General features: G+C 40.4%; 2 protein-coding genes and 1 long non-coding RNA gene across 6 annotated transcripts in view; 2 read left to right on the top strand and 1 right to left on the bottom strand.

Moving 5' to 3' along the window:
* LOC144996547 (uncharacterized) overlaps nucleotides 1–21,391 on the bottom strand; it is a 72,562-nt gene that overhangs the window by 48,315 nt on the left and 2,856 nt on the right. The window lies entirely within an intron of this gene.
* LOC101160426 (urea transporter 1) lies at nucleotides 661–10,120 on the top strand. Of its 4 annotated transcripts, none has more exons than XM_078956147.1 (10): nucleotides 661–824; nucleotides 5,496–5,548; nucleotides 5,630–5,819; nucleotides 5,909–6,037; nucleotides 6,221–6,350; nucleotides 6,432–6,494; nucleotides 7,344–7,491; nucleotides 7,594–7,728; nucleotides 7,796–7,845; nucleotides 7,944–10,120. In XM_078956147.1, the coding sequence occupies exons 1-10, from the start codon at nucleotides 781–783 to the stop codon at nucleotides 8,160–8,162; spliced, it is 1,161 nt and encodes a 386-aa protein (XP_078812273.1). In that variant the 5' UTR covers nucleotides 661–780; the 3' UTR covers nucleotides 8,163–10,120. The 4 variants fall into 4 exon arrangements, with proteins under 4 accessions (XP_078812273.1, XP_020563228.1, XP_011479961.2 ...); XM_020707569.3 differs by having other exon boundaries at nucleotides 686–824; nucleotides 5,441–5,548; nucleotides 5,909–5,992; XM_011481659.4 differs by having other exon boundaries at nucleotides 686–824; nucleotides 5,441–5,548.
* On the top strand, nucleotides 17,025–20,269 carry zgc:122979 (dnaJ homolog subfamily B member 5). The gene is made up of 4 exons (XM_011481564.4): nucleotides 17,025–17,277; nucleotides 17,646–17,904; nucleotides 18,214–18,761; nucleotides 19,392–20,269. The coding sequence occupies exons 1-4, from the start codon at nucleotides 17,170–17,172 to the stop codon at nucleotides 19,623–19,625; spliced, it is 1,149 nt and encodes a 382-aa protein (XP_011479866.1). The 5' UTR covers nucleotides 17,025–17,169; the 3' UTR covers nucleotides 19,626–20,269.

Genomic DNA, 21,391 nt, shown 5'->3' with positions numbered 1-21,391 from the left:
TTTAATTCGCTGTTGCCATTGCAGAAGACGTCAATGGAAGAAAAACAACTGCAAGTGTTGATTTTCTAGTTCAGGTTGCCCCAAGCTGTAAAATGTAATACTTTTATTTTCTACTTATTTTTTAATATAGATAGCTTATAATGATTTTTTTTTAAATGACATCTCACTTAAAAGAAAAAAGCTGGACCTTGTCTAAAACAGCTCAACTAACTTTGTTTAAAAGGGCAAAAACTGTTTAAATTCATAGCGACACGAGCGATTGGCTTTTAAAAGTTTTACCATTTTAATTCATGGGTAAATAAAAGTTACTTAAAAAATACCGTCATACAGCATTTCCCAAATTTGCATAAATGGTCGCAAAGGTTTTCAGTGCAAATGGAGAAACTGGAGGAGTCCCAAAAATGTGGTCTACGCCTAATATTTATTCAATCATTTCACAATAATATTGTTTTTTATTATTTAGTTTGTAAAATATAAGTTTCTGAATGCATTCAGACCCAATTTAATCAATCTTTTAAGGAAAAAAAAAACAGTTGATGCCTTTCATGACTTGTATAGCTAAAGTCCACCTGCACATCAACCATCACTGAAAGTAGTGCAAACTCTGCAGTAGCTGCAGTGTTTTGTTCTCCTGTAGTCGTTCTGGAACAAAAGCTTTTCTTTTGCTTCATTCGGAAATTCCTCTGCTGCTAAGAGCATTGTCCGCCCTGCTTAGCTGCTGCATGGGAGACTTTGGTCTCAGGTCCATTAAAAGCAAGAGGATTGGAATTTCTTCAAAGTATGTTGTTCCAAAGACCTGAAAATTATTTTCAGTATGGAGACAGGTAAGAAGAACAATCTAGGTTTGACTTATTGATTATAGATGCAGATTTAGTTTGTTACACTTTACTATTTTAATATCTTCATTTGTTACTTTATTCTGTACCTTTTACTGCATTTTTCTTCCTTAAATAATATTTAAGTTGAATCAAATCAAATCAAAAAAGTTTTCTGAAATAAATAGTTTAAAAAGCAAAGAATCTTCCAATGGAACAAAAAAATGTCTTATTCTTAATGTAAGAAAAAATATAGTCATTTAGAAACTAAAAAAAATGTTCTTAAAAATGTTTTTCTTCCTGCCAGACAGAAAATAAAATAAGACCCTTGTATTTTTTTTAAATAAATTAATAAAAAAAACAAGGGTCTTTTGATCTTAAGATTCAGATTTCTTTTTCTTTTTTTCATTTTAAGGCAAAGTACGTTTCTGGGTTTACTCAGCTCCCAATTCAATCATTTGCTGTCTTACAAAAAACAAAACATTCAATCTTAATTAAGATAAAAAAACTTCATTAAACAGATATTTTAGTGATAAAAATGTAAAAATTGACCCAAAAAAACACTGCTAAAAAATAACCTAAACTCTAACTGCAAACACTCCAATGAGAGAACTAAAGTCCTGCCTGTGTTAACATCTCTCTTGTCTGTTGATGAAACATGAGGGGAAAAAAGTGGAAATTCTGCCACAATGAAAAAGAAAAATGCTGCGATTTAACATGAAGGATCAAATGTTTACTGCTCTCTGAACAGAAAAACTACGCCCAGGCTTTCCTGCAGAGAGCTCCGACACAGGATGTCACAGTGGGATGCTGTTTTTGGAAATCTTTGATCACTCTTCCAAACACAAACATATAAAAAGACTCAAAGATAGACTTTGCACAGTTGTGTGCAGGTAACGCTTTCTAGTGTCACTCTCAACTGAGGGAATAAAATGATTAATATTTTGTTTATTTGACCTTTTTTCAAATTACGAAAAGCAACAAAATAAGTATATTCCTGCTTGAACAGGTAAGGCGTCCTAATATAATAATAATAATAATAATAATAATAATAATAATAATAATAATAATAATAATAATAATAATAAATTCTATTTCAAGCGCCTTTCAGGTCACCCAAGGTCGCTGTACAAGGTTAAAAATAAGAAAAACAGAATAAAACATCAATCAGAAATTATCAGAGTAAAGTATGAGTAAACATAAAGACATAAAGACAGGATAAAAACAGGATAGAAAAACAGACAAATGAGGTTGTGTTAACTGAATGGATTAACTGTATGATTGTTTGTAGAGATGGTGAGTCTTGAGTTTGGATTTGAACAGTGGCAGCGAGTTGGTATTGCGTAGATCTGGAGGAAGAGAATTCTATATAGAGTAGCAGAATATGGGACCTATAGGTCAATATTTAATATACGCACAAACAGAACTTAAATCCTAATAAACCCATGAAGGCTGCCACATCAACAGCTTTAAGAGCGAGAAAATGGGGGGGAAAAAGTGCACCGATGGTTCAATAATTAAATCAAAGAGGCAAAACTATTATGTTTTTTTTTCTTTCTGCTCATCTGTCATTGCCACACGTTGTCACAAAGAAAAAACAAGTTTGCGTCTATTTATTTTTGTTTTTTTGTGGGAATAAAAATTTTAAAAAGAAATTTAGATAAACTTATTATACATTTCTGTGAATCCCCCTAAATGTATTTTTATTTCACAATAAAAAAAACAAAATAAATTGTTGCAGAATAAGAAAATAATGTTAAAATGTTATATTTTTATGTAAGTTAGAAAGAGAAGTTTGCTTAACCACAGCTTACCCTAAAGTTGATTAGAACCCTCTGGGTGGAAGATGTTTAGGGGATTTAAATGAGTAAACATGGCAGCTATAATTTAAAAAAAAAGAAGAAAGAAAGAAAGAATTGAAATTTATAACCCAGAACAGTTTTCTGCCTCACTCCATTTAAATGGGTTTCAGCCCAGAGGAGGAAGCCACATTTTTGAATCCCGTCCACACATGGCTTCCTATTTGCATGACGGAGCTTTAATCTGCAGCTGCAGATGGCACAGGAAACTGTACTCTCAGATGGTGATTTCCATTTCTGTTCAATACCTGCTTTTCAGAGCTGCTTGAAGGAATCCGGTATCGTTTTGAGCCTTGTTGCAGAGTTTTTTTCAGATGTGATGATTGTCAGATGATATTTTAACTTCGGGAAACATTCTGGAGTAGTTGACTCACGTGGAGGCAGTTTTTCTCATCTTGGTGAACCGCTAATCTGAATTTATGAGAGGCTCCGCTCTTTTACAGCCGCCATGGAGCTGAGATAAAGCCAACCATTATTAGCTGCAAGAGGGGAAGTTTTTTTTTTTTTTTTTTGCTTCATTAGGTTTTTCTATATTTTACCTTACTAGAAAACAAATTACTGCTATCAAATTCAATAATTATGTTTTTAAATCCTTAACATTTCAAACTTGATATTCAGGTTTCAGTGTTCAGTCACAATTTAAATTTAAGTTAGTGTGAGTCAGACCAATGTTACCTGACGACATCACAGAGTTTAGATGATTGTGTTGTTGGTGACTTCTTATTTGGAATAATTATAAAAGTAAATAAAGTGTAAAAAAAACTTACAAAAAACTAAAAACACATTTTTTTCTGGCTTCAACACTAACCTGGACATGGGATTGTTAGAATCTGCAGGTAGCTGAGCACCTCAGGTCACAGAGTTATGGTCCAAGGCCACAGCCAGGTTCCCTATTAGCATATCTCATGCTAATATCTGCAAATCAAAACTTTTTATTATTATTATTTATTATATAATCAGAATGTTTCCGATGAGATTAAAAACCTCTTTTGCATGAGAGTCCTTGCAAAATCGGACATCCTCATCAGTGAAATATTGATTGAGCCTTAGAAATCTTCAAGGAGCTAAGATTACTGAAGACCCTGGTGAGAATGTAGCATCCTGAGGAATCCACCAATCAACGAAACATGTCCAGTCACATGACCCAGTCAACACAGACACAGCTTTCACCAACTCATACACATGCTGTCCAGTTTTGGAAACAATAAAAACATGAGCTTTGTTTTGTTTTTTGTCATCTTTTTTTCTGTTTTGTAAATCAGGCATCTTGTCTGTGATAACACTGGTCCCTGCTGGAGGCTTTGAGCTTGTAAAGTAAACCCGTTGTTGAACTCTTTTGTTTTTACATCCAGCTCAAAGGTTAAAGGTAATAAAAAAAATGACTTATGAAATCCTGAGACATGGAAAACAAACACAAACCCTTCAGGCCAAAAATACAGACAGGTTTCTTCTTTCTGTTGGTAATTTTGCTGCATTCTCAGTTTCTTCATTCCACAGAACGCCAAGCAGCAAACACCCTGCCGTTGGTGGGTGGACGGGTCAGCTGTAGGGCAGGTAGCATCTAGTGATTGCAGTTTTTGCTATTTACAGTTCTGGAGTGTTGCCCTTTGCATCTGTGTGTTGTGAATGCCAACTATGTTTTAAAAGTGAGAATGTGTCATGTGTTCTGCAAAGAGTAGACTAGAGTATTGCAAACTGTGTGTTTAGACCAAAGAGTGATGTTTTTGATAAAAAGAGTTAAAGCAATTGATCAACTGGTTTGGAGAGGGGCACTTAGTGTTTTAGCAATTGGAAAAAACTGTCATTCACAGAAGTGCCAAACATTTGAAATTTGATCATGGAGGAGGAATTAATGAGTGCGGTTTGTGTCCGGCTTGAATTATATGACACCAAGTCTTTCATATATTGGAATAGAGCTGTGAAAGAAAAAGATCCTGATCCTCTTGTTTGCGGCATTTGTGTGTTGCCAGTAAGGAGTTAGTACTCACACCTTACTAACGACTACAATATGGCGCAAGAGAACCGTACGACAGCATCACCTGTACAACAAAAGTGCATGCAACTTACATTGGCCTTACAGACACTTCAGAAAACACCACACTCACAACAATTGTCCGTTTGATTTTCATGACGTCCCTTAAGGTGGCTGCACGGGCCTACAGGGAACTGCAATGCACACACCTGTGCTCCTTTTAAGCCATAGCTGCTCCTGTCTACAACCTTCCATTGGCCTGGACAACCTAAAAGCCCACAGCACCTATACAGGTCAACCCTCTACACAGGTGCATGTGACCAAAGCCCCCCTTCATATAACATACATTGAAGAATTCACTCACACAAACATTAACATAAAATCCCCAGAAAATGTACCAAAAGTCTTCAGAAAAGCACACATGATGGCCACACTTTACGGGTGTGGTTAATCTGCAGACCACATCAGCTCAGGTGTCTGGTGATGTTTGCTTGCCCATTTCCTTATGGAAAGGTGCCATAGATTAGCGGGGACTCTGTCTAGCTGGGGATCTAATGTGTGCGTGAGGTAAAAGGGGTTAAGTGACCACGTTAAGCATATGAGTGAGTACGGCGGCGTTTATGTGGTGGAGGTGAATGATGTTAGAGGGTGGGCTACTTCTCTGTCTCTCCCTGTCAGGTGTGACGGACTCTGCTCCATCACACCTGACAACAGTGGAGCTGCCGCTCTGTCCAGCTGTTGATGTAGGATGAACGCACAGATATTTGTCATCAAACACTGGTTTTCTTTGACAGCAAAAGTGGAAACCATCAACTCGGCTTCAGAACCATTTTGCTCTGGTGTCCTCAGAGCTCTCTGGGGTTTTACGGGTGACATGCGGCCGTGGGGCGAGTGGGTGAAAAGTAGGTGATTATTCACTCCAGTGTCACCAGTGGAGTAAAGCATTTAACCTTAAAGGTTACATTTGCGTCTGGCTCTAACAGGGCAGATTTTGGCGATCCAGCTGATTGACTACATTCTGCGAGGGGTGGCTCAGGTCATGTTTGTCAACAACAGTCTCAGCGGGCTCCTTATTGTGGGCGGACTCTTCCTGCAGAACCCATGGTGTGCTCTGAACGGTCTGCTGGGTACTGCTATCTCCACAGTGTCAGCCATCGCGCTGAGGCAAAACAGGTTCGATACTTTCCTCTGGGATCTTTTTTCTCTTCCTAGTCTTTTTTCCCCCCCGCTCATGTCAGCTAAATGTTTTGTGTTCATCTCAGGGATGCTGTGTCAGCAGGATTACACGGCTACAATGGATCTTTGGTTGGAATCTTGATGGCTGTGTTCTCTGCCAAAGGAGACTGGTATCTGTGGCTCTTTATTCCAAACGTCTTATTATCCATGTTGTGGTGAGTCAAATCGAGAGAAAAAAAAACAGTAGAGCAGCCTTTACTGATGGCGCCTGACGAGGAGGATGAGGCGAATTATTCATTAAATTTGGCTTTAATTCCACCCCGAGATTAACAAGACCAAATTAGGTGTCGTTCACATTTGCATCCAATTGAAACTTCATTTCCTGCTTCTCTTCACAGCCCTGTAGTCTCCAGTGCTTTGTCTGCAATAACCAGCAAATGGGACGTCCCAATTTTCACCCTGCCTTTTAACATCCTGATATGTCTGCACAGCTCAACCATGGGAGCTGCTCACCCATTCTTCCCGCAGGTATGCTGTCAGTTTCAGGTCTGACATGATGCATTTATGAGAGACAAGTGAGACTGAAACCTGCTCTTTCTGCTCTCTCAGGTGGATTTTCAGCCAAAGACAAGTCTGCATGTGAATGAGTCTGAAAGCCTAAATTTGTCCCAGGTACATGTTTTGAAGCCAAGAAGGAAATGATGATGATAATAAAAACTCTTTACTTTAAACCCATCTTCGGAACCTGCTGAATCCTTTTCGTAGTCATGAAGTTGCTGGAGTCTGTCCCAGCTACTGTTTGGGGAAGGCGTGGTATTTGTTTTTGGTAAATGCCGTATACCTACAGTATATAGCGCTTTAATACCTTCCTTTAAGGCCCAAAGCGCTTTACAGTCACGGTCCTGTTCACCCATGCACACACACTAGGGCAAACTTATATCCATCAGGAGCAAAATGGGGTTCAGTGTCTTGCCCAAGGACACTTCGACACACGGGAAGGATAAGCAGGAACCAAACCTACGATCTTCTAATTAGAAGCCGACTGCTCTGCTACTATACCACGGCAACTCCAATCTACTGTTTACTAGCGCTTTTTTTCCACCTACTGTTGGAAGAGGTTTGGTGTGAAATGTCGAAACGATGCATCTTCACCTGTGTGAATCTTGCTCCAGGCTTTTTTTTTCACAGCTCTATTCCAATATTTGACAGACTTGGTGTTTTATAAATCTGTCGGGGCAGAAATCATGATTATAAATTTCTCCTCCATAATCACTTTTACAACAGTTGGCATATTCGTGAATTATAAGGGACATCATCCATGTTGACTGATTTTCCAGGTTTGACACCAAAAAAGAGAATCACTTGTGATTAACTTTCAGGCATATTATAATATTTCACATTCAAAAAAAGCCAAACAATTTAATAAACCTGTATTGTAGACAGGATACTTTTCTCTTTTCCTGAGATGAAAATGTGAAGTTGGATCCATACAGGAACTGAATGGAGGCTTTCCATGTGCAGGTATTTTTGTCGGTGCCAGTCGGTGTCGGTCAAGTGTTTGGTTGTGACAATCCATGGACAGGAGGTGTCATCCTGCTGGCCCTGCTGCTCTGCTCACCAACTATCTGTTTTCATGCCATCCTGGGCTCTATTGCTGGCCTGTGCACAGGTAAGGGACGGTTATAACTGCTGTCTGTGGGGCACTCCTTCAAATGAAACATAATTTGAAATAGTATTCTGAACTTTTTTTTTTTTTGGTCTTGTTGTGCAGGACTGGCTCTGGCTGCCCCTCCCGCTGATGTTTACTCAGGGCTTTGGGGATATAACAGCGTCTTATCCTGCATTGCCATTGGAGGGGTGTTCTATGCTTTAACTTGGCAAACCCACATACTGGCTCTCACATGCGGTGAGTCTGAAAGCATCCATCATCAAACAGATACCGGCAAAACTAACTCCAACTCTACTTATTCCAGCATTTTTCTGTGCATACGTGTCTTCGGCAACCTCAAAACTCATGTCTGTGGTAAGTAACTTTCCTCCGGAGTCAAACTGTGAAAATCCTCCGCAGGTGTCTGACATATGAAGTGTCACGCTCCCCTCTCCTGTGGCATCTCCTCTCAGCTTTCATTACCAGCCTGCACGTGGCCTTTCTGCCTGTCGACTCTCATCTTCCTCCTCCTCTCCTCCGAGAACCCAGCCCTGTGCAGGCTTCCTCTGGCTGCGGTTTCCTACCCCGAGGAAAACCGACGCTACCTGAGACAATTAAAGGCGTGGGGGAGGGCTCAGAGCAGCATCCAAGAAGCAATGGAGGGAATGAAAGTGGAGAGTCACCAAATATGAATCTGCATGATAATGATATGTCCTTTAAGAACTCTTATGTAACTAGATTGGTTATGTAAAATGCTAGTTTAGATGGGTTATTTTTAATAGGTTCCCCTGCAGTGTTGCTCATGGTTCTGCAGAGGGCAGCACATTACAAAGAAAAACTCTTTAGTGCCTTACAAGGGGGAGGGGAAACCATTTCTTAAGGCATTTTATGAATTTTTATGGTAGCAAATGTGTTATTAGATAATGCTTACAGGCCCAGTGTTAAAGGGAAGCCAGTTATTGCTTTCAGAAAGCACAGTTCAAACTCTGCAGGGTTTAATCAGTGCAGATTTCACATCCCAGCCTCATCTTTATTCCTTTTCCTGCTTCCACCACTTTCTGTGAACCCTCTGTTCTTCATCAGTCTTCCATCTTCCTCCATCTCCTCCTATGAGTATAACCTCTTACTTTCCAGGCAGATTCTGATCTAGTTGAGAGGAAAATGTCAGACGACAGTGCGGCTCCATCTGAGTCTGAGTTTATATTTTCAGAAGTATCTCTGTGTCTCGTTCGCCACCTGCCTGTTTGCTTGTTTATCTGATGCGCCGGTGCATAAGGCTCGAGTCTAGCCAGTGGGAAACACAGGAGCCAGTCACACTCCCAGACATGTGTGGGAGCAGCAGCACACCAGGGGGAGAAGGTGCGAGACGAGTGAAGGGAACAGAGCTGAGAAAATGTGATTACTTTGATTGGTCATAGATAATGCACTGCTATTAGATGACCCCTTTCTTGTGTAATGTGCTTAAATTGAACACTTTCCCTCTGCCTTAACTTTACAGTTATAATAGAAGAAAACTTCCTGCAATGTAATCTCTGGGGTACAGCAGTGAGGTGGCCTTTAAAACAATGTCAACTCATCATGCGCCCTTTGAAGGCTAGTAGAGGTGTTAGTGATGGGGTGCTGTGAGAAGAGGATGGTGTCACCTCACATGGGCCTGAGCCGCTTTCTCCCAGCAGTGTGAATCACTTTCCTGAGTCCCCTGCAGACAGCACTCGCTGTTCCCACAACAACAGGAAAAGAAAAGTAGCAGGAAGGATGAGACCTCTTAGCGGTTGTCAGCTACATGCAGTTCAAAAAGCAGCACAGGCTGGTTTCTCCAGGCTGTCTATCTGTCGGCTAAGAATAGCACGCTTCATTTTAAAATGTAGGCCAGGTTAAGTCAAAGATGAAGCTGAACAGAGAAAAAAATTAATCTAACTGGGCAAACTCATAATCATACTGAATATATTTGAGCTGTGATGAATTATGTATTTACTGAAATAACTGCTGTAATCGTTTCTATTTTTTGTGAGATTTTAAGCAGTTTTAAATAAAAGTGAAAATGTACACCAGATGGGCTCTTTATTAGGCACACCTGTCCAATCTGCTCGTAAACACAGATTTCTAATCGGTCAATTACATGGCAGCAAATCAATGCATTTTGGCATGTAGAAATGGTCAATCTACTGCAGTTTACACTGAGCATCAGAATGTGGAAGAAAGGTGATTAAAGTGACTTTGAAGGTGGCATGGTTGTTGGTGCCAGACGCGCTGGTCTGAGTATTTCAGAAACTGCTGATTTACTGGGATTTTCACCCTCAACTATCTCTAGGGTTTACAGAGAATAGTCTGAAAAAGAAAAAATATCCAGTGAGCGGCAGTTTTGTGAGCGTAAATGCTTTAGTGATGCCAGAGGTCAGAGGAGAATGGGTAGACTGGTTTCAGCTGATAGAAAGAACAGGAAATCAAATTACTGCTGGTTACAACTGAGGTCTGCAGAAGAGCATCTCTGAACACACAACATATCCAACCTTGAGGCAGATGGCCTACAGCAGCAGAAGACCACAACGGGTGAAACTCCTGTGAGAGAAAAACTGAAGAAGAAAGAAGAAACTGAGGCTACAATTCACAGGTTCACCATAATTAAACAATAGAAGATTGGAAAAATGTTTCCTGGTCTGATGAGTCTCTATTTCTGCTGCCACATTTGGATGTTAGGGTCAGAATTTGGCGTCAACAACAAGAAAGCATGAATCCCTCCTGCCTTGTCTTAACAGTTCAGGTTGGTGGTGGTGGTGTCATGGTGTGGGGGATATTTTCTTGGCACACTTTGGGGCCCCTAGTACCTACTGAGCATAGTTACAATGCCACAGCCTACCTGAGTGTTATTGCAGACCATGTCCATCCCTTTATGACCACAGTGTACACACCTTCTGATGGCTACTTCCAGGAGGATAAGGCACTATGCCATAAAGCTGGAATCATCTCAGATTGGTTTCTTAAACATAACAAGTTCACTAGACTCAAACGGCCTCCACAGTCACTAGATCTCAATCCAACAGATCACCTTTGGGATGTGGTGGAACGGGAGATCATGGATGTGCAGCCGACAAATCTGCAGCAACTGCGTGATGAAATCATGTCAATATGGACCAAACTTTCAGAGGAATGTTTCCAGTACCTTGTTGAATTTATGCCACCAATTATTAAGGCAGTTTTGGAGGCAGAAAGGGGTCTGACAAACTACTACCAAAGTGTACCTAATAAAGTGTCCATACAACATACATACAACCAGTTTGCGTAACAAAAGTAGATTTTTTTCCCCTTCGCCCTTAACTAAATTTATCAAAAGCTAATTACTTTTGCTTAAATTGACTTAAACTGTTGCTTATTCATTTACAATTTTACAATTCTAATTACATTTGCTTATATTGCTCATCATTTAGATTATTCCAATTTTTTCCAAGACTATAACCACTTAATTTGGTAATATTTTGTGTTCTTCTGAACCGAAACATTATTGAATCTATCATTTTAAAATGAACTTATTAGTGTGATGTTAACAACTTAATAAATTGTTCTTACTGCTCTTTTTTGTAATATACACAGGTTGTTATGTTATGTTATGTAGTGAGGTATTGAAGATTTCTAAACAGTGGATCAAGTATAGCATCGTGAGCGATTCTTAAAATCTATAAAACCTTTGGCACTTTTATGGTTTAATGTGCTTTGCTTTGACAATGCTTGAAAACTCATGATGATTTGATTTAAATGATAAATAAATTGATTTAAAACATTTTGTTTGCTGTCACCCCAGGGATTTGATCAAGCTTAAGGTCACTCTTTCTATCTTTTCCTTAAATTGAAAGTAACCTCCTCCTATATTTTCTTCTGGAGGAGTGTCACCAGACTGTTCTTTCATTCCATGTGATATTTATATAATTCAGTGTCTTTTTAGATACACACAGAGTAAATTTTTTCATGGCTTAAAACCAAAATTGTATGGATTTTAGGAATAATCTTTGACTCAAGTGAACATTTATCAATGTTCTGGGATGGAGTCACTTCTGAATGTGTCAGAACAGTGAAACATCACGAGAACACCAGGCTGCTGTCAGTCTGATTGATATCTAACAGCAACTGTGCTACATGATGCTTTAATTAGCATCCTTTTCCCTGAGACTCACACGCCATTTTGTGTTTCTGCGAGAAAATACGAGATTGTGTGAAAAACAGGCCAAACACGTACAGTCAAACTGTTCCCGTGGGCGAGGAGAATGAATGTCGCCGCTTCTGATTCACTGCATCCTGCTAAAGCTGTGAATAGTATCTGAGAGCTGCCGCCTGATGCACAAATGCTCCTGGCTCAGACTCTTCCAAACCAAATTTGTCTTCCGTTTCCTGTATGACAGCAGGAGGATCCCCAGGAACCTCCATCCCTCATTGGAGGAATCTTCACCGGGGAGGAAGCACTTCCATGTATGTCCGCTCCCTATGACACAGTTTTCCTTGGCTGCAGTGAAGTCTGTGTCATAATCCTGCATGTGCAGTTGCACCAAACCCAATTGGAGGAAGAAATAGAGTTGGAGCAGTTGACTTGCTGCAATTTATCAACTTATGCTTATGTAGTGAAAATTATAAACATGTGACTGTAAAACATTGAGATCAGTTTATTTATTTAATCCCAACATGTTTTTTCCTTTCAAATGACAGTAGGAGATTCACATTTAGTCCTTTTGTTAAAGGGTTTATACCATGCAAAACCACCTTTTTTTTTTTTTAGCTTTTAAGTGTATTCTATAGTTAATTCCTCATGAAAAATTTCAAAGCGGTATTTTGCTCTATTCAACATTTCAAAGCATTTCTCTAAAAACCTGCGTTCTATGCACCAGCCCCTCCTAACCCACAAAAACGAGCGGGTTCTCACATTGTGATGTAGACCGATGAGAACAGCCCCTTCCACCACCCCCCAGACTAACACACCCACTTTCTCCGCTGAGCTAGTCATGATCAGCTAAAACGCTTTCATTTTAAATGCATAATATGCACATCCATCTTTGCAAAAGTTTGTTTTCGCGGACGGGACGCAGACAGGGCTCTCCTTGTGGGTGCCGCCTATTCATGACGTCAACCTAGAGTCTGCCTCAGAGATCGAGTCGTCTTCCTTTCGGGTAGGAAAATAGCTCGCGAAAATAACAAATTCAAAAATTGTTCTTTAGTGTGCCAAAGGTAACATAATCATATGGATACACTTTACTCTAAAAGTCTTAAGAGAAGCATGATATAGACCTTTGAAGAATAACAATTCTTTTTTTTACATAAAGCCATTTTCATGCTCAAACACTTTTAAAAACACAAAAATTATACAAATACCTAAAATTAAATATAAACATTACCGAAAACAAGACTTATGTTACATTTTATTGTGGTTGTATTTAAATCAAAGAGTACTGTTGAGGTTACTTTTGACCTTGTCCAGTGTGACAGTCTGACACAAACTATGTTTTTCACCAACAGTTGTCAAATTCAACACACAACTTACAAAAAGGGACTTCTCAAAATACAACCACTGATCTGACCTCTGACCTTTTGGCTGACACAAACATTTAGCATTCATCCCTACCTGGACAGGACTGATGATACCCCGCTGGTATCAGAGGAAAATATCACAACAGCCACAGAATGAATGTGTGACTGACAAAGTTACAATAAATAATGTTACTGAAAATCAAACATTAAAAATCAGACAATGCTATTGAAGCTTTACTAAAACAGAATAGTACAATGTAAACAAAGCTGTACCTACAAGACAATAAGGTCAAACACATCAGTCAGTTCACAACACGGCTTTACCCAGACCTGTTTCATTGTCTTTTTATATTAATTTAAAGCAACGACTGATTGTCTGTAATTTTTTAAGAATCCTTTTAATTTTTAACAATTTAAGTCATTTCAGTGAACATTGAGAGGGTTCTCTTTCATAATAGATGAGAACCAACGGTTTCGTTTGTGTGTATTCCCGTTTTTTGACCAAAAATCAACACAACAAGCGCTTTTGACTTTGTAGCAAAGGTTGATTGCTATATCATAATCAAACTGCGTTGTAATTTGTTTAACCCAAATTCGAGGTTAAAAAGAAACCAACTTTTTTCTGGGTAATTTTAACTAATGAAAATGTTTTAAAAATTTAACAAAAAAAATCATAAACTGGATTAAATGAAACCACTATAATCACAAAGGTTTTTCCAAAATATAACCCAAAAATATATCCCAACAGAAATGCCCAAGAATTGGGTAAAAGAAATAACTCAAGAGTGTTGAATAATCCTCAGGAGGGTAGTTTTAAGATTATTTTTTCTTATCTTATCACAAAAACATGTTAAAAACACACACACACAAAAAAAACATTTTCATTGGAGTGGGTCTTAAAGCCTTTATACCCCTATCAGAATATTGTGATTCATCGATGATTAAAAACAACTAAGAGGCAGTGGGGGCAAAGAAATGCAAGACAATTTATTGCTATTTGAAGCTTTGATTTGAAGTTATTAAAAAAATTAAAAAACTGAGCAATTTTTAAACCTAAGTAATCACTCAACTCACTGGAGCAAATTAGGATTTTATACATACCTGAAGTGACATTTATGTGGAAGCAAGAACTTTCCTCCCCTGTTGTTTTTACCGACAGCCTTAATAACAGGTTTTAGAATTCTCCACATGAATGTGGTGTACCTTTTTTCTATTCCTGGACGAATGTTTTCAACTGAAACTAAATATGAGCCAAAACAAAATGATTAGCTTTAAAAGGTACATGGCTGAATAATCAGCATTTACTTTATAATCCAGAGAGCTTTACAGTGCGTTAGCATTTATCAAACAGGAGGATATTTTAGTCCATGCTCTGTTGCATAACTCAAAGCTGCCTTTGCCTCCCACAGATGTTTGCTGTCAAGTGGCCGGTGCACACAGGTTTGCTTTCATTGTCCCAGCACACAGAAAAAGCAGCAGACCTGTGTGGGGGTGGCTGCCTCCTGACAAAGCTCATTAAAAGCCGCAGAAAATAGAAAGTTGGTCACTGGAACGCCTCAGTGCTGCACTTTGTCATGTTTTTCTTTTGGGTTATGATAAAGTTCACACTCCTTATGTAAAATATGAGCAAATAAGGGCTTTTATGGTTACAACACAATGAAACAGAAATTTACCATCACTTTGGAACATTTGTTCTTTTTTTTTAAAAGGGAGCTAAATAAACTATGTTTAACAAAAACCAGAATGTGCTGCAGGCTCCTTCTGCAGAACAAAGGAGTTATATCACTGAATGAGTGATACACACAAAATTACAAAAAGCCCACTTTGGGCAGCCTAGGCATTTTTACAGACCCACTTCAATTGTGTTTTGGGTGTTTTTAACATGTTCTTGCGTCATTTTTCTTATTATAAAAGACAAATATTAAGGAAATCTAAGCTTAAAATTGGATTTCTGAGTATTTCTTTATTCAAATTATTGTGAATAAGGAGCAGATGAAAAAATGCCATTGGAATAAGAGCTTTTTTGTTATGTAGAAAATACACTGGGCAGGCTCCATTCTTATGCATCCACTTGTAGACAAATAGATCCATGTTGGTCTTCATTTTCCTCGTTGAAAACTTTACAGCTTTATAGCTCGAATATTGCTCACCCTTTTTGCTGCACCACTAATCTTAGGTTGGGGTTGTGAGGGGCTGTAAGCTAGTGGGTGAGAGTGTAAACAGAGAGCTCTCAGTAACTGGTTGGGCGGAGGGGGCAAGATTGCTTCACGCCAAAGGAGAAATTGAGAGGCGAATTTCTAATAAACTACTGCAGCTCTGTAGAAACTCTGTCCAGGAAAATGACACAGGTTTTATATTTTGGCAAAAAACAGAATAATCATAATTAAAAGACCACCGGGAACACTTTTACAATGGATCAAAAGATGATTGGCAGCTGCCTTTGAAAAGTTATAGGCAGCTGTCAATCTCTTCAGGAGTGGAGGACCCAGCAAAGTCACCTGAGATCAAGCTGGAAAACAACACAAACTGGCGAGCCAAGCTCCAGCACAAACCCCACCGCAAGGTAGGTGTAAAAGCCGGTGGCAGAACACTTTAAAGAAAAAAAAAGTGTGATTTGAAGACTGTCAAGAAACAGCCTCTTCTCTATAAACACAACACATTACTTTTTAGCTTTGACAGTTTGTGTCTGAACAAATCACAAACCAGTGCCGTTTGGCAAGACTGGTACATTTCATAAAGATAAATAATAAATTAGCACAATCACTGTTTAGTTTAGTGGTGGACAGCTCCGACTCCAGTAAATTTTTAGTTTAGATCGGGGGGCTGTTGTTTATTTTGGGGGGAGCACAGTTATCACATCTTTTTTTTAATGTTTTTATACATGTTTATTTAATCTTTCACAACAGAAACTCAAATATTAAATGTTAATAAAGATCAACAAAATTAGAATCAGCAAAACCTAAAAATTGTACTGAACTGTCCATCTACATGGGTAACATTTTCCAGCTACACTTTTTACTGAACGTTCCCGTCTGTTTTGGTGCCATAGAAAAACTCTGTTACTTTCCAGATAAAGACTGCACTGGATCATTTTTTGGTCACACTTGACCTGACGAGGGAATCTAAGTGCCGTTTGTGTTGCCATGCAGCGCAGGAGACCCCAAAAAAGCAGAGTGGAGAGGCGGAGCTCATATGCTTGTCGCCGCTGTGCTTGGCTGCTCTTGCCTGGCTGCTCTTGCCTGGCTGCTCTTGCCTGGCTGATGCAGAAGTAGTTTCATTACTGCTTCGGCATCCTGCGCCCTCTTTTTTAGCTACGTTCTAATGCTCATTTCTACCTATTTTAGTGTACAATGCCAAATGCAAAACTCAAACGATATGGTAGCACCTGTCTTGGGGGTTCTGGATTTGTGGATGGGCAGGTCTGGTGGTGATGTGGTCATGATCAGGGCTTTTTTATTTTGGTTGCAAATGTCATGAAAACTGTTTAACAAAGATGCAATACAAATAAGAGGATAGGTGCAATAAGCATGCAGGGAAATTATGTAAATTTGACTGTATTTAAAAAAAACTGATTAGTTGATGCAAAGACCTTTAAAAAATGGACCAAAATGTGTCAAAAACTGAAAAAAATTAACATGTTTCCAGGCTGCATTTTCGATGTGTTAACTAATTACACTGTTATATAACTGTCTGAAGCACTAATGAACTGCCATGCCAGTTTGTGTTTTACCTGATCATGGGCTGCAGCTCGCTAAGAGTCTGCCTGGTTTTGCCAGAAAGAGATCTTTTTTTCCCTTTTTTTAAGCAGATCTCAGTCTGTTCCGTCTGTCTGAAGCAGAGTACTCGGTGTACCGTGTCGTGACTGTCTGTTCGGAGCTGCCTTCAAGAACTCCGGAAGCAAGTCTCCAGATGGAGCGGGAGGCTGCAACATCCGAGCCATCATCACATGCGCACCAATGGCTCTGCAGCGAGCGCTGCTGAGCTCACCGGCATCCCCTGCCGCGTGTGAGGAAAGGGGCGGTCTGGGAAAGCTCCGTCCCGCTGCGTGGGCGGGTGAGGAGACTGTGAACGAGCCGCGGCGGCGGTATTTAAAGGAGAGCCGAGAGGAGCTCCGGCAGACTCAAACTCGACTGAGCAGAGCGATTTCAGCACCACAGCCAGTGGACAGCGACACTTTGTCTTTGACTCAACATGGTTCTGATCTGGACCCAGTTCGGTGTGAAGCAGAAAAACGGCAATGTCAAGTGCAAAGTTCGGGTTATGCACAGAGGAGACAGCTCCAGCTCCTCATCCTCAGCTGTAAGTACTTTATTTTATTTGTTTTATTTACATTTCATGGAAAATTCACCCAAAAATCAAACACAAACTGTCAGAGTTGAGTTGTTTTGGATTCATTCCCATTCAGAGAGCTGCTGCAGGGAAGCTCAGTCTCCAAGAGACTTCACTGGGCTCCTCCCTTTTAGTTAAGCATCAGCCTATGAGATTCCTGTTCCCCAGCAGCATAGACTCTGCAGGGAAGGGGATTTCCCCCCACTTTTATTTTCACTGATTGGAATTTAAATGCACTTTCAGTTTTACACATTCATTTTTACATGACAACGCCACATCTTCATATGATGTATTTATGAGGAAAAACTTGTACTAAAAGAAGGATCTTGCTCTCACAGGAAAGTACCAAGTCTGAGCAGGAAGTGCCTTGCCTGTCCATCAAACCTCAAGGCAAAGATTTCTACAAAATCCTAGGCATCACCCACGAATCCAATGAGGACGAGATCAAGAAGGCCTACAGGAAGCTGGCTCTCAAGTTCCACCCAGACAAGAACAGCGACCCAGACGCGGAGGACAAGTTTAAGGAGATTGCAGAAGCTTACGAGGTTCTGACGGACCCCCAAAAGAGAAGCGTCTATGACCAGTTTGGAGAAGAAGGTGAGATTAAGAAAAAAAAAGGCAGTCATTTCATGAATGTCACTTTTAATAGATTAGATAACCAGGGCCATCTGGCTCATAGCTGTGGTGTAGGAGGGTACATTGAGTGTTCCTGACATTTTAGTGGCTAAAAATTGATGCACAATGACTACAATTCTACCACATTAGCATGGCAAGCTTGATAGCTGTGAAGCTTATGAATAATTCAGTGAGAAATTCTTTTGTTTGTTTGGAACTCTTAAGTTTGGTGGAAGGAATTTGTACAATCATGCAGAAAAAGCTAAATTTATTCCATTTTCTGTGTTTCAGGCCTGAAAAATGGAGTTTCAACAGGCCAGGGAGGTTTCCGAAACAACTTCCCCACCGACCCCCACGCCACCTTCTCCTCCTTCTTCCATGGGTCCGACCACTTTGACATCTTCTTTGGTAGCGACCCCGAAAGCGACGACGACCTCTTCAACCCCTTCAGACGCTTCACCTTCACCAACTTAGGCGGGTTTGCCGGCTACGAGGCGGGTCAGCGGAAAGGCCAGCAGTGGCTGCCAGGCCAAGCGGCGGTGCACGACCTGCTGGTGACCCTGGAGGACGTGATGCATGGCTGCACCAAGCACGTGAAGGTCACCCGCAGCCGCCTCAACCCAGATGGTCGAAGTCTTAGGAGTGAGGAAAAGGTTCTGAATGTGGTGGTGAAGAAAGGCTGGAAAGCAGGAACAAAGATCACCTTCCCCAGGGAGGGAGATGAAACGCCCGGTAGCGGCCCTGCAGACATCACCTTCATCCTCAGGGATGAGGAGCACCCAACCTACAGGAGAGACGGCTCCAACATCGTCTACACCGCCCAGATCACCCTCAAAGAGGTGAGTTCCATCAACATTTGTTTCACATTAACAGGTCACACAATCTTAGTCACTTTGAATTCTTCGGGCATCATTTGTAAATCTGGTCTGGGGACAGAACACCATGTCCTTATATGGGCATTTGAGGCTGCAGCTCGAAAAAAGCTGCCAGACCCCCACAAACCGAACGGCAGCAGTCTGCCAACCACACTCCTGCCTCACCAGCCCCTGCAGAGCTCAGAGCAACAGCTAAATTTAGCCTGTGTTCTGACTGCGCCCACGGATCGCTCTTCACCCACTGTGCAGCCACTATGCCTGCTGCAGAGACTGCTGCTTTGATGCCGTCTCAGCCACTCAGCTTCTGCGACCCACGCGCAGATTCACAGGGTAACAGTCAGAGCAACTCACATTTCAAACAGCTCCTGCTTTGGCTGCCTTCAGTCACTGAAACACTTCACACCCACACAGTTAGAAAATAGAGCAGCGATTATAACATCTGTGACTCTGTTGTATAACAGAAGTTCTTAGAACACCGTGTCTATCGGTTGTGCAACTGCACAGTCCCATTTGGACTCTTTGATGCTCAAAAATCTGGGGGCTCAGGTACCAGGTCTGCAGGGCTAACCTCCTCTACCCTCCTTGTGTCTGCAGGCTCTCTGCGGCTGCACAGTCAACGTCCCAACGCTGGACAGCCGGATGATGCCTCTGCCGTGCAGCGACGTGATCAAACCCGGCGCCGTCCGGCGGCTGAGGGGCGAGGGTCTGCCCCTCCCCAAGAGCCCGTCTCAGAGAGGCGACTTGATGGTGGAGTTCCAAGTGCTCTTCCCTGATAGGATCCCACCTCAGTCCCGGGAGATCATCAAGCACAGCCTGGGCCAGTGCTAGCCCAACCGCCAGTCGCCACACACTCTGTGTCTTTCTTTCACAACCACAGCCTTTGTCCAAGGTGCTACTTCAACAACCAATCACAACCTCCGATTGTGTTTAGAGGCAGCAGAGCCGTGATGAGTTCTCGCTCAGGCTTGGACTATGTGAGGAGTTGACTTTCTGCAGGCGTTTGGCACAATGTACAACTGGGCTGCCACATGAGCAGGGAGTGCACAACTGATAAATGGGCTATTAGTTCTATTTAGCTCCATGGCCTTCACCTGAAGTGTGCTGTTACACCTTCAGCAGGTATCAGTGTGCTGTTTGAGTCTGTATAGACTTCCTTAAACCTGAAATGGTAGAAAAATGTGAAAATATATCACTCAAATCCTTTTTTTCTTTCTTAGCACTCTTATAGTTATATGGTGCTCATATGACTGATCTTTTTGCATTGATTTATTACAATAGCAACTTGTTCTTGTGTACAAAGATCTACTTTGTGTACAAAATGAAAAAATATTGTCTCTAAAAGAGATTCAATGTCAAATGTTCTATTGAATTAAATAAAACAGTTTGTAAATATTTCTGCATTGATATAGCTGCTGATGTATTATTACTTGAGGATTTTAGAGCATGAAAAAATAAAGAATATTCAAAAATAACCTTGCATTTTCATATTTTCTTTAGAAGCATATTTTATGTTGAAGTTTATGACAAGGGGGTCTGCAACCTTCAACACTTAAAGAGCCATTCGGGCTGATTTCTCACTGACAACAACCAAGGAGAAGCCACAAAGTTGACTTGATTTAGGTTACTGTTACTATTGTAATGAATATAAATAAGCTATAGTTCGTTTTTTTATTTAACATAAGTAGCATCATCGTAAAGAGAAAATAGCTTTTTTTCCAAAATATGAAATAGTTTAAAACTTTTGACAGTGTTCACATGACTTCCTTTCAAAATAAAAGACACACTATCACATAGAATCCTCTCAGTGAAGCAAGCGTTGTAGTGTTGTGTCAGCAATGATTCAAAAACCTGTTTATTTTACTGTTTGTGGTGCATCTCAGCCAGAAATTTGTTACATTCAGCCAACTAAGATTAAATCAGAGCTAATTAAGTCACCTTTTTTTCAACCACAAGGCGCACTTACACTCTTAAAACTTGTTCAAAACTGAAACTTACCTTATAATTGAAATAATAATGCTGGTTGTGCTCAATGACCGACTAATGTACTGTGGTACACAGCGAACCACAATTTGCCGATGTTGATGAGCACTGCAGTCTGAAGGAATTAAAGCATGAACTTTATTTTTCTGCATCAGACAGGTGGAGCAAGAGACAGGCTGAGATGTTCTCTGAAGGTGCAGAACAGAAACTTAGCAGAGATGTTTGATTTTTGATTCAAAAATGAAGTCTAGACTTATTTTTACGCCAAAACTGAGGACAACTAATGAAAGTGGGATGCTATGACCAGAAAAGCTGCTTATGGAGGATGAGCTGATCTGGTGAGGAGCGCCAACCAGGGGATGCATCTAGAAGATGAATAGGACTAGACCGATGACTGATCCTTGGGGAACACCACAGGTAGAGGCCAGTTCTGTTCTTTCAAAGAAATTTGACTTTATCCAGAAGAGTCAACAGTTTGCCAGATCCTTGGAGTTATTCATAAGTAGCCAATAAGACTACATGGATTTTTTTCAAGACACTGTTGTCGAAAAATCCAATTAAAGAAGGATTAGGACACAATTCTGTGGTTTTCATATAAATAGCTGCACCAGACA

The sequence above is a fragment of the Oryzias latipes genome, chromosome 12 (genome assembly GCF_053564925.1).
Source record: "Oryzias latipes strain Hd-rR chromosome 12, Olatipes_Hd-rR_3.1".
In the NCBI taxonomy this organism is placed as follows: domain Eukaryota; kingdom Metazoa; phylum Chordata; class Actinopteri; order Beloniformes; family Adrianichthyidae; genus Oryzias; species Oryzias latipes.
This window is presented reverse-complemented; position numbering and strand designations above follow the sequence as displayed.

What these genes read in the sequence shown, in the direction of transcription:
- LOC101160426 (XM_011481659.4), top strand. An exon ending in GTGGGGCGAGTGGGTGAAAA is followed by an intron (nt 5,549 to 5,629) that starts GTAGGTGATTAT and finishes TGGCTCTAACAG; the next exon opens with GGCAGATTTTGGCGATCCAG. An exon ending in CTCACCCATTCTTCCCGCAG is followed by an intron (nt 6,351 to 6,431) that starts GTATGCTGTCAG and finishes CTGCTCTCTCAG; the next exon opens with GTGGATTTTCAGCCAAAGAC.
- zgc:122979 (XM_011481564.4), top strand. Translation starts at nt 17,170, where the DNA reads ATGGTTCTGATCTGGACCCAGTTCGGTGTGAAGCAGAAAAACGGCAAT. An exon ending in CCAGCTCCTCATCCTCAGCT is followed by an intron (nt 17,278 to 17,645) that starts GTAAGTACTTTA and finishes TTGCTCTCACAG; the next exon opens with GAAAGTACCAAGTCTGAGCA. An exon ending in TGACCAGTTTGGAGAAGAAG is followed by an intron (nt 17,905 to 18,213) that starts GTGAGATTAAGA and finishes TCTGTGTTTCAG; the next exon opens with GCCTGAAAAATGGAGTTTCA.